The following is a 13,424-nucleotide window of genomic DNA, read 5'->3' as shown; positions in this document are numbered from 1 at the left end:
ACTCATTGGATAGACAAGGAGCGGTACTCCCAACAAGCTCGGCTTATGGGTATAATTCCAACTGGGGTATACTCTACAAAGACCAAGATAGGGTGAGGTACTACTCCAATCCTATGGGTAACAAATAGGGGTAACCCCCTGTTGTCCACAGTTCCCTCAACCCCAGGAGCCCTTCCATCTTGATTCCTCACCTTGGGATCTCAAACAGGGCAGGAAGAGTTGGCTCAGTGTTCTTGATCAGCACTACCCCTCATCCGAAGGGATTCTCCCTGAAAACCAATAACTTTCTCTTTGGTAATTCTTTTGTGAGAATATCTACAATCTACTTGTCTCAATGGCAATTATTTCTTGTTTATACAGAACAACAAATCAAATAGCATTTCATACCATATATAATCATATAAATCACAAAAATATATCATAATCATCCTCCCTCTCAAGGAGTTTCCAACCACAATCTTGAGTTTGTTTTGAACAACTGCACTGTCTCAATATGTGAGAGTATCTTGGTCCCAAATGTAGCCATGTCATATCCAGATCATCCTCAAACAACTCTCTAAGGAGCTTTTGTATCTTTCCTCACAACTAGCCATGATAGCAACATCATGACTAGCCTCGGTCATGCTATGGACTTCTCATTCAAGATATCATGGAAAATCTCATACTAAAGTAGCATCCAAATGTGCTTATCAACAATAATCTCAAATATCAGCAATACATCTGTGCAGACACATACCATAGGAGAAATATCTCATTCCCAAAATATAATAACTTATGAAAATATTATAAATCATGCTCGGTGGTAACGCTATGAGAGTGAAGTAGTTTAATCATGAATTTATTCAAGTTCTATGCACATCATATATATATAGATGGTTGTTCAAAAACATAATCAACAATACTTCAATCAACTATCAGATGCCATTCCGAGTTCAACAACTTCAAATCAGAGTATCAAGGATTTACAAAAACATTTTTTAATAGTTGTGCAATATGGAATTTATTTCCCAAATTCCAGACATCAATTCATCATGCCATGATACATCATTTGGGGTTTTATAAGCCACATCCCTCTAAGTTAGATCATTAGAGGCTCATCACCTGTCACAAGTAGATAATTAGGATATAAAATCAAAACTATAATCAATATCAAACTTATTGTCCTGAATTCATCACATAACCTGTCAAATATAGACATATATGGATTCTAAGAATAATTCCTTGCTAACCCATCATAATCATTCTTACATAAATCAATGTTGTATCATCATATCAGAAAAATAATCTCATCAAAGTTAGAAGCCAAATTACGACCATAATAAAAGTCATCATTATCGTAGTATTAATATTTTCAACCAAGAGATAGGTAGAGCTCATATCAAGTCTAAATTCGATTATGCAATATAATTTTGAGGCTTCATCAAGTCATAATCATAAGTCATTCATAATCATAACTATCATTCTTTCAAGCATTGTGCTAAGAACAAGGAGGTAAATATCTTAATACCCACATAATTCATCATGCCCACATAACATGATATCACGAAAAATCCACAATTGTCAAATTAGATCACTAGACATCATATCAATTCCAAATTATTATTTTAAAGATATCTATAGTCAAGGCACATCTCAATCATAAATTCAAAGTCATTTTCAAGCATCATGTCAAAACACTTTTCATATATACCAGTAATGCCAAATCATACGAACCTCTTGTAGCATAAACATAGTGACATATCTATATGTATGTCCTGGTCACTTGTAAACACAAGTTCATTCTGCATGTTCATGTTATGGAAAATATTCAAGATTTCTTGCTAGAAGATCTAGTTTTTATCTGCAATACGTCTATGGTACTGACATATTCCATGTGGCAATCTCATTTCATGCACAATACTTCATTATATTATCAACAATTTAACTCAACAATTTTAGAAACCAGTTAACATTGGTTGAATATGTCAAAGACAATTTGATTCAGAATTCAAACAACTTCAAAAATATTCAGATGATGTTCAACAATAGTCAAACATCTAGTCGCTCCCTTCAAGTTAGCATGAGAGAGACTTTGGTTTCCTGGACGTTATCTAGGCCTTAACATGCAAACGTCTAGGGACGAGATTTCCTATATCTGTGACTGTGTCCATAGCAGAAACCCTAATTTCTATACAGGATTCCGATCTAAGACTTTGTTGTAGATCAATACTATCATATGCACATAAATCATACTCCAGCAACATAGAATACAAATATCAATAAGGCTAAGAATTTTGAGAAGATATTCTCCCTCTGACTGGGGATCTGCATCATTCATCTTCATCCATGTAAGAAACCTATCTCAACTTGAGTCATGCAACAACAGATTTGTTAGATTATAACCATATGGTTATCAGCATCATGACATTAATATTTCATCAAAGGTTTAGACTCAAAGCAGTATATAGATGCAACATCATATCTCAATGATTATGAACACAATAGCATTTTCTATCAAGTCACTTCATCAAGTTAGGATATTTAGTTTAACCACAACCATAGTTAGTAAGAGATCTACTTATCAATCTTACACTTATACTTCTCACATCAAGGTTACCATGCTCTTCATGACCAATGAAATCAGGTTAGATCATTCAATAAAGCTTTATCAAAACAACAAGTGTCAATCATGCTTATCACAAGTATTACCAACAGACTCATGTATAGGAGTTAATGAAATATCCTTCTATATGAAATATATCATGAAAAGCATCAATAATATGATTTAATAGAGTCAAGGTGCTAGCCTTCTTTATAGGATCAAGATGTCCAGTGGATAGATCATAGATGTTTGAAAAAAATCAAGTGTATTAATGTATCAACATTAGATAACCTAAAAGGACACTCACATAATTGAAGAAGGACGACCTAAGGAATGAATCCTCTCTCCTTTGCAACATTTGTTGTTGGATTAATCACTTTCCTTACAAGTGATTGAGTGATTCGCTTCTCCTCGGCCTGCTCGGCCCTCCTCGACCTTTCTCCCTGCGCGGCCTGATCTCTTATGATCTGTCGCGGATCTGCCTGGTGGATCTCATCCCGACGATCCTCTTGGCCATGGGTGTCCGATTACCCTGAGCAGTTTGCAAGCCTGATCTAGCGTCCATGGAGGTGCTGGGCACCCCCCAGGCCCCTCCTTCTCCTCCGTCGACGATCTCCTCAGCTGAGGCGTTCAGCCGACTTCTGGAAGGGCTGCCTAAAAAGAAACATGTTGAAGCGACGAAATTCGTAAAGAAGCTAGATGATATTCCTGAGAGATCTCTTCCTCCGAAAACCCCGATACAGGTTGATTTGTCCCTATCCGAGCGAGCTCTCATAGGCTAGTTTACTGGTCTATGGCCATCCCCAAAATCCACAAAGAGCTAGGTTAAAAGAAACTAGTCTCCGTTGATCAAAGAAAGCGTGACCTCTTATTTTCTGGGCCGAGGATTCTTCCTCTTTGAATTTAACACCAAAGACGACAAAGATCTGATTTTCCGAAACGGTCCTTACTTCATGGGCCCCCAGGGCCTATATCTAAATAAATGGACTCCTAACTTTGATCCAGCAGTGGACGTCCCCAAAGCTGTCCCGGTCTGGGTTAGACTCCCAAACCTCCCAGTTCATTGCTGGAACGGGGACTCTCTGATGCACATCGGAAATGCCCTGGGGAAATTCATAGACCGAGTGAACAGTAAGGATCAATACGACTGTGCAAGGATCTGCGTTGAGGTGGATCTGGAGGAGGGGCTCCCAGAGGCCATCAAAATCAAAGTAGGAAACTGGATGCATGTAGAGAAGCTAGACTATGAACAGTTTCCATTCAAATGTCAGAAATGCCAAGTTTATGGGCACTTCGCCAGGAATTGCCCAATGGCTAACGAAGTAGCTCAAGGGAAGGAGGCCAGATGGAACCAAGTTAAACGATCCAAAATGCCATCCAAGATCTAGAAGCCGGGAGGAACCACTGGCAAAGGTCTTCAACAGGATCCAACTCAGCAGATCCACCAAAGCCAGCGCAAGTTAACCCCAGAGAACAGGTTCGGCCCTCTTAGCTCCCAACCAGAGGACCCTCATGTAGTTGCAAACCAAAAATTAGTGTCCCCAGACAAAGGCTCCCCATCTCACATCTTTAAAGACACGGGAGTTACAGAAAGCTCAAAAGGAACCCCCACTGTAGTCGAGGAGGAGGACCAAGAATTAGAAGACTTGGAGGAGGAAGGAGAAATAGGAGAGTCCCAATCCTCTGTAAGGAGATCTACAAGAGGGCGCAAAACGGATCGGGAAAAAAGAGAGCATGAAATGTACAAGGACAAACTACAGGGCATCCAACCAACTCTGGAGAAGCTGTTAGCAAAAAAGCCGAAGATGGCAAGAAACCAGCACCAAGGCTCCAAGGGAGCCCAGCCAAGCAAAGGTAAATAATGAAAGTAATCTCCTGGAATTGTAGGGGTATGGGCAGCAAGATCAAAGAAGAAGCTATTCGAAATCTAATTAGAATAGAGACCCTGGACATACTCCTCCTCCAGGAGACTAAGATGGAGGAATCAGATTTCCTCCAGGTAAGAAAAAAACTTTGGAAAAAAAGTAATGCAACAACGGTATCAGCCCGAGGAGCCTCCGGAGGGTTGGGTACTCTCTGGAATGAAAGTAGGTTCTCGCTGGTGTCAGAGGCATCAAATATCCACTGGGCGATGTTAAAGATGCAGCACATAATCACAAAAGAAATCTTTTGTCTTTTCAATGTTTATGTACCGGCCAATGCTGGAGAAAAAAAGATCTGTTGGGACTCATTAAGACAGCAAGCAGATCTGGGCAATCTGGATAATGTCATCATAGCAGGTGACCTGAACATCACGCTGCACTCTTCAGAAAAGCGAGGAGGCTGCATTGTGCGAGACCCGACAAGGGAATGGGCAGAGGATCTCCTTCTAGACTGGGATCTGATAGATATCAAGCCTGTCTCAGGTAAGTTTACTTGGTCCAATAAAATATTAGGTCCCGGACATATCGCTGCTAGGCTGGATAGATTCTTTGTTCAAAGTTCATTTCTCCTGCTTGGTTTAGATGCAAGCATGCACATTCTTCCGTGTAGCACCTCTGACCACAATCCTATTATGCTAAATCTTAGAGCTCACACTGACCTTGGCCCTATACCCTTCAAGTTCAGTTCATTGTGGATCAAGGAACCCAGCTTCATGTAGATTGTCAAAGAAAGTTGGTCCCTACCTGTCAGTGGATCTCCATTCTATATATGGGAAGAAAAAATCAGAAGATTGAAATCAAATCTAAAGTCCTGGGCCAAATCTTTGTCCAACCCAGCAGATGAAAGGAAAAGTATTCAAACTTAGCTGGAAGCCCATCATGTGCATAAGGAAGAGGCATATATCACTAGAGAAATCTTAGACAAAGAGGCTCAACTCCAACAGCAGTATCCTAAAACATGCCTGGCAGAAGATGAAGCGTGGAGGATCAAATCACGTTATCTATGGCTAAAGGCAAGTGACAGAAATACCTCATTTTTCCACAAATAAGCTTAATCCAGGAAATGCTTCAATTCCATAACAGAAATTAAAGAAGGCGATATCATTCACAAAGACTTTGCAAATATTAAACATGTAGCCCATCATCATTTCAAAAGTCTATACAGTGTAGAGGCGAATACACAACAGAATTTTTATCTACTGGACAGGGTTCCCACCTTAATATCTGCTGAGGAGAATCATCATTTAGAAAACAATATCACAATGGAAGAAGTCAAAAGCGCCCTTCATGCTATGAACCCTAATAAATCCCCAGGACCGGATGGGTTTACCACCTCTTTTCTCCAAAGCTGCTGGCATATAGTGGGGAAAGATCTGTATAAAAAGGTTCAAAAATCGCAGGCTTGTCAGAAATTAGGAGGCGGCACCAACTCCTCATTCCTTGCTCTCATTCCCAAGGAAAAGGGAGCCAACTCTTTCAATAGGTTTCGCCCCATATCCCTTTGTAACATTGGATACAAGCTGATCACAAAAATTATTGCTAACAGGCTGAAGCAAATTCTCCCTAGAATCATTCCAGAGAACCAAGGAGGTTTTATCCAAGGAAGATATTTGGTGGACAATTTCATACTAGTCCAAGAGGCTATCCTGTCAAGTCAACAGTGCAAAGAACAAGGTATGGCAATCAAATTGGATTTAGCAAACGCCTTTGACCGTGTTAATCATAGCTTTCTCTTAAATGTTTTGAAAAAATTTGGTTTTGGAGTAAGATTTATCAATTGGATCCGGGCCTGTATATCGAAACCTTGGATCACTCCTTTAGTTAATGGTAGACCTGCAGGTTTCTTCAAAGCTACAGGAGGACTAAGACAGGGCTGCCCCCTATCTCCTCTGTTGTTTGTTATTCAAGCTTCAGTTCTCAACTTTCATCTAAACAAAAAAATGCAAGAGCAAGAGATCCCAAGGATCTCCATAGCAAGGGGAGTCCAAAACATAAACCACGCCCTATTTGCAGATGATACTCTTCTTCTTGGAGCAGCTTCGGTTCATTCAGCCAGAAAATTTAAAGAGGCACTTGAAGAGTATGATAGAAAATTATATATTATGGAGCAATGGAACACATAAAATATTGCAGAAATATAAACACAGAAAACGCACAAAATAAGAGAGACACAGATATACGTGGTTCACCCAGTTTGGGCTACGTCCACCCCGAATAGCCAGTCCTTCCTTTGTATTATCCAGCAAAATGAAGAGACACAACCTACAGCAAATCCGCTGTAATATCCTCTGTTTTCTCTCACAGTCTCACCTCTCTGTTTCTCGCTCACATAATACACATCTATTTCACAGCCTCAAATACAATACCCTCATACAAAGAGAGGGGTTGCCTTCTAGGGCAAAAAACCCTAAACTAAACATAATTTCTACCGTCAGATCATCCGCCTAATGAACGGCCCAGATTGACTAGAAATTACTATACTTTTACAAGGCAATTTTACATTTGCTTTTAGCTTCGGGGGTGCTGCCCCCAAGCCCCCACTGGGGGACCGCTGGCCCCCGGACCCCTGCGGGGGTACAAGTCCCCCCTGCATGGAGGGGTGTACAAGACTTCCTGGGGTATACATCCAGTTGAAACAAAGACCTTTGAACAGTCATGCTCCACACACAAAAATCTCCCACTTGGAGAATGATTGTAGCAACTCCACTGCTGCTTCATTTGCTGGACAATGACTCCTCTTTGGACCTGGCTGTTTTTCATCTTCATCGTCATCCTTGAAGACCAATTGAAACTGAGCATGTTCTCAGTTTCTCCCTGGTTACAACTTTTGTCAGCATATCTGCAGGATTCTTGCTAGTGTGTATCTTTTCCAGCTTCAACTCTCCATCTTCCAACACTGATCATATGAAATGGTACTTGAGCTGTATGTGTTTAGTCCTGGAATGAAATGCTGATTTCTTTGCAAGATGAATGGCACTTTGACTATCACTGTATAACGTGCCCATATCATGCTCCTTACCCAATTAACCCATAAACCTTTGTAACCAAATCATTTCTTTACTAGCCTCTGTAGCAGCAACATACTCTGCTTCTGTTGTTGAAAGTGCAACAACACTTTGGATTTTTGAAACCCAGCTGACAGTTGTTCCTCCAACAGTAAAAACATATCCTGTAGTGCTCCTCCTGTTATCTCTGTCACCTGCCATATCTGCATCAACATATCCTTGTAGGGAGATGTTTGAACCACCAAAGCATAATGCTTGATTTGTGGTACCTTTCAAATATCTGAGAATCCATTTCACTGCCATCCAATGTTCCTTTCCTGGATTGTTCATGTACCTGCTTACAACTCCCACTTTATGTGCAATATCAGGCCTTGTGCAGACCATTGCATACATTAAGCTTCCAACTGCTGATGCATATGGAACTTTAGACATATAATCCATGTCTTCTTGGGTCTTTGGGCACATTTCCTTGCTAAGTTTGAAATGGCTAGCAAAAGGTGTACTAACTAGTTTTGCATTGTGCATGTTAAATCTTTTCAACACCTTTTGTATGTACTCATTCTGAGACAATGTTAATTTACGATTTTTCCTGTCTCTAGTTATTCTCATACCAAGGATTTGTTTTGCAGCTCCCAAATCCTTCATTGCAAATGAATTTGCCAATTTTCTTTTGAGCACATTTATTTCCTGCATGTTAGATCCTGCAACAAGCATGTCATCTACATACAATAACAATATAATATAGTTGCCATCATTTTGCTTTTTCAAATAAACACAATGATCAGAGTGACATCTAGTATAACCTTGTTCAGACATAAACTTGTCAAATTTTAGATACCACTGCCTTGGAGCCTGTTTTAATCCATACAAGTTCTTCTTCAACCTACACACTAGTTTCTCCTTCCCTTTCACCTCATATCCTTGTGGCTGCTTCATATATATCTCTTCCTCCAAATCCCCATGGAGAAAGGCTGTCTTTATGTCTAACTGCTCAAGATGCAAATCTTCAGCTGCTACAAGACTTAAAATAGTTCTGATTGAAGTCATTTTAACAACAGGAGAAAATATTTCATCAAAGTCAATACCTTTCTTCTGTGCAAACCCCTTCACCACAAGTCTAAATTTATACCTCTGTTTTCCTCCATGAATGGGATAAGCCCCTCTTTCAATGGGATAGCTCCCCTCTTCATGGGATAAGTTACTCTTACATAGGGATGCATGAACCATCTGGAGGCGCCCAATCCACGTCAAACCATCTTCTAGAATGCTCTAGAAATGACCACAAGTAACTTTTTTGAAGTGAAACGTGCACCTTTTGACCTTTACAGGAGTACGCACCCACCCCTTTATATACAGAGCGTACAAGTACGCAGGTATTTTGAACTTGGGGTGCATACACGCAGGTGAGGCCAAGAGAAACTGCGTAACCAGAGTTAATTGACTTTTTAAGGACTTTCTCTCTTTCTTAGAGTTTGACATGAGGAGCAGAGGTATGAGACTTGCCAAGGAGGATAGTATGACAGTTGATGGAGCCATACTAACTGTAGATAGTCATGATGACAAATTTTAGTTAATCAGGTCCACCATGAATGGGATAAGCCCCTCTTTCAATGGGATAGCTCCCCTCTTCATGGGATAAGTTCCTCTTACATAGGGATGCATGAACCATCTGGAGGCACCCAATCCACGTCAAACCATCTTCTAGAATGCTCTAGAAATGACCACAAGTAACTTTTTTGAAGTGAAACTTGCACCTTTTGACCTTTACAAGAGTACGCACCCACCCCTTTATATACAAAGCGTACAAGTACGCAGGTATTTTGAACTTGGGGTGCATACACGCAGGTGAGGCCAAGAGAAACTGCGTAACCAGAGTTAATTGACTTTTTAAGGACTTTCTCTCTTTCTTGGAGTTTGACATGAGGAGCAGAGGTATGAGACTTGCCAAGGAGGACAGTATGACAGTTGATGGAGCCATACTAACTGTAGATAGTCATGATGACAAATTTTAGTGTAACACTCCCACTTCTTCCTGCTTTCAACCTGCATTGCTTCTTCATAACATTCGGGTTCACCGGAATTAGTCAACAATAAATAATATAATGAAGGAGAGTATCGTTCAGGGGGTCTACTTATCTTGGTAGATCTTCTAACACCACTTTTAGGTGTTTGGGGTGCCTGTTGTTGTTGTGGTGGTTGTTGTTGTTGTGGTTGTTGATTATTATTATTTTCAGGCACCTTTCCTTTTTCAGTGATTTCATCAAGAACTGCGTATTCCTTGTTTTCCTTTTCCTGTTTCTTTTCCTGCAACTGATTCTTATACAAGACCTTTTCATTGAATATTACATCTCTGCTCCTGATGATTTTGTGATTTTCATAATCATATAAGCGATAACCAAAATCATTAACACCATATCCAATAAAGGTACATTTCTTTGACTTTGCCTCAAGCTTTGTTCTATTTTCTTTATCAATATGGACAAAGGCCTCACAACCAAAAGGCTTTAAAATAGAGTAGTTTACCTTTTTACCTGTTCATGCTTCCTCTGGAACACCACCATCCAAGGAACTTGAAGGCCCTCTGTTTATTAGATAAACAGTAGTATCTACAGCATATGCCCAAAACTGTAAAGGCAATCCTGCATGCAATCTCATGCACCTTGCACGCTCCATGATTGTTCTGTTCATCCTTTCTGACACACCATTTTCTTGTGGTGTTCTTGGAACTGTCTTCTTTTTGCGAATTCCATGCTCTGAATAGTACCTATCAAACTCTTTGCTGCAATATTCACCTCCATTGCCTGATCTAAGACACTTCAATTTCTTTCCTGTCTCAATCTCAACCAAAGCTTTCCATTTCTTGAAAGTATCAAATACATCAGATTTATTCTTAATACAATAAATCCAAGTTTTTCTAGCTGCATCATCAATAAAAGTAACATAATAACGAGAGCCACCGAGAGATGATACCTGAGCAGGTCCCCATACATCTATATGAACAAGCTCTAATTTTTCATTCTTCTTTTCTTTCCCAACTCTGAGAAATCTGACTCTCTTTTGTTTTCCATAAATGCAATTCTCACAGAAGTCCAAATCAACATTCTTCAAACCCGGCAACAAATTCCTTGAGTGAAGAATCTTCATCCCCTTTTCACTCATGTGTCCAAGCCTATGATGCCATAATGTTGCATCTGCTCCTTTGGAAGTTAAAGCATTAACAGAGTTAGAAATACCATTGCATAAATACAATGTACCAACCTTTTCACCTTTTGCTATTACTAGGGCTCCTTTGGTGACCTTCCAAGCTTTATCTGTGAAAGTTGTCACACAACCTTCACCGCCTAACTGCCCTGTTGAAATCAGATTTTTCTTTACATCTGGAACATGCCTTACCTCCTTTAATAGCCATTGGTTTCCATTCTGCTGTTTTACAAGAACCTTACCCATTCCAACGATTTTACAGGGTTTATCATCACCCAGACGAACTTGTCCAAAATCTCCTTGAACATAGTCATGAAAGTATTTCTTATCAGGTGTGGCATGGAATGAAGCCCCTGAATCTACCACCCAGGAATCAGTAATATTTTCGAAAGAAAGAATCAAAGCATATTGTAACACCTCACCTATCACATTTGCTTCATGATTGTTTTCTTGCTGTGCATCTCCTTCTTTTCCCTTCTGAGATCTACAGTCTTTCTTTAGGTGTCCTTTCTTTCCACATTTCTAGCACACTATCCTCGATATGGACTTGGATCTGCCTTTCCTTGATTTACTGCAATATCCTGAGCTCTTTCCTCTTTCCATTTTTCTTCCTCTAGACTCTGCACTCAAAGCATTTCCCGATGTCTCACCGGAGCTTTTCCGTCGCATTTCCTCGCTAGGGATAGCACCGACAACATCATCAAACTTTAAAGTACTAGATCCAGAAACGGAGTTACTAATGGCCATTACCAAACCATTCCAACTTTCTGGTAATGAGCACAAGAATAACAAAGCTCTAACTTCATCATCAAAGTTTACCCCTACAGAACTTAACTGACTTGTAACTGTATTAAAATCATTTAAATGGTTTGCAACAGATCCACCTTCCGACATATTCATATTAAATAACCGTTTCATAAGAAATACCTTGTTTGAGGCCGAGGGTTTTTCATATAGTTTCGACAACGTCTGCATCAAACCCTCTGTCGTGGTTTCCTTCGAAATGTTGAAGGCGACTGACGTAGCAAGGCACAACCGTATTGCTCCGAGTGCCTTTCTATTGAGAAGGTTCCATTCTTCGTCTTTCATACTCGTCGGCATCTTTGTTTTTCCGCCCAATGGTAGGTATAGATCTTTCTGATACAGATAATCTTCCATCTACATCTTCCATACCAAGAAGTTTTGGCCGTTAAATTTCTTGACCCTAAACTTACCATCTTTCACCATTTCTCCCACTCGAACCAGGAACCCTTCTTTCCTGCGAGTTTATCAGCCAAATAGACCTTCGGCTCTGATACCAGTTGATAGAAAATTATATATTATGGAGCAATGGAACACATAAAATATTGCAGAAATATAAACACAGAAAACGCACAAAACAAGAGAGACACAGATATACGTGGTTCACCCAGTTTGGGCTACGTCCACCCCGAATAGCCAATCCTTCCTTTCTATTATCTAGCGAAATGAAGAGACACAACCTACAACAAATCCGCTGTAATATCCTCTGTTTTCTCTCACAGCCTCACCTCTCTGTTTCTCGCTCACAGAATACACATCTATTTCACAGCCTCAAATAAAATACCCTCATACAAAGAGAGGGGTTGCCTTCTAGGGCAAAAAACCCTAAACTAAACATAAGTTCTACCGTCAGATCATCTGCCTAATGAACGGCCCAGATTGACTAGAAATTACTATACTTTTACAAGGCAATTTTACATTTGTTTTTAGCTTCGGAGGCACTGCTCCCGAGGCCCCGCCGAGGGACCGCTGGCCCCCGGACCCCCCAGCCAGGGGGGATTGTCCCCCTCGGACCCCCGCGGGGGGGACAAGTCCCCCCCCGCGTGGAGGGGTGTACAAGACTTCCTGGGGTATACATCCGGCTGAAACAAAGACCTTTGAACAGTCATGCTCCACACACAACAGAGTACTGTATGGAGTCTGGAAGCAGCCTCAACAAGGGTAAGTGTCACACTTACTGCTGGAACACTCCCCCCTCTCTGATTATTTCCATCACCAGATGCCTTGGATTTGTCGCCACCACAGATTGGACATCGTTTAAGTACCTGGGTTTGCCTATTTTTCTCAAATGCCCCTATAGCAGGGATTGGTTGCCACAGGTAGAGAAATTTAAAAGCAAGCTTCAGGCATGGGGGATTAATTGGTTAAACATGGCAGGAAAGACAATCCTCATAAAAGCTGTCCTTAGCAGCCTCCCTCTATATCAATTCTCAGTGCTGCTTGTGCCCAAAGGTATTCTCCAGAAAATGGATCAACATATCAAATATTTTTTTTGGAAAGGGGGCAAACACAACGAGAGGAGATTCCTGCTGCTTAAATGGGAGACGGTCCTCAAACCTTAGATGGAGGGAGGGCTCAATATTAAGAAACTTCATCTGCAGAATATAGCAATGGGTGGCAAGCTCCTCTAGAGACTAATAGCACCCAATCCTGGATGGGCATAGTTAGCAATCTGGAGAAAATATTTCAAAGGTGCGTGATCGAGATGCTTAGATGGGCCACCTCCTCAAGGAAACTCGCCTTTCATCAGTCTTTGTTCCAAAGCAGCCTCGTTAATTCAATCCAGAGCCTATTGGATTCCCGGGAATGGGAAAAAAAATAAACTTATGGAAAGATCGAATCATGGACAAAGACCCATTAATCACCAAACCTTCCATTGATGCTTTAAAGGCATGCGGTCTTTACAAATACTGG

The 13,424-nt window shown here is 40.6% G+C and overlaps 1 protein-coding gene across 1 annotated transcript; it reads left to right on the top strand.

The window, feature by feature from the left end:
- Positions 1-3,534: 3,534 nt before the first annotated feature.
- Positions 3,535-3,969, top strand: LOC149226595 (uncharacterized). The gene has a single exon (XM_089380242.1). It carries the CDS (start codon positions 3,535-3,537, stop codon positions 3,967-3,969), a length of 435 nt encoding a protein of 144 aa, XP_089236368.1.
- The last annotated feature ends 9,455 nt before the right edge of the window (positions 3,970-13,424 follow it).

Source organism: Pinus tabuliformis, chromosome J (genome assembly GCF_031772625.1).
Source record: "Pinus tabuliformis cultivar Carrire ecotype Pingquan chromosome J, CPIR1, whole genome shotgun sequence".
Classification (NCBI taxonomy): Eukaryota; Viridiplantae; Streptophyta; class Pinopsida; order Pinales; family Pinaceae; genus Pinus; species Pinus tabuliformis.
This window is presented reverse-complemented; position numbering and strand designations above follow the sequence as displayed.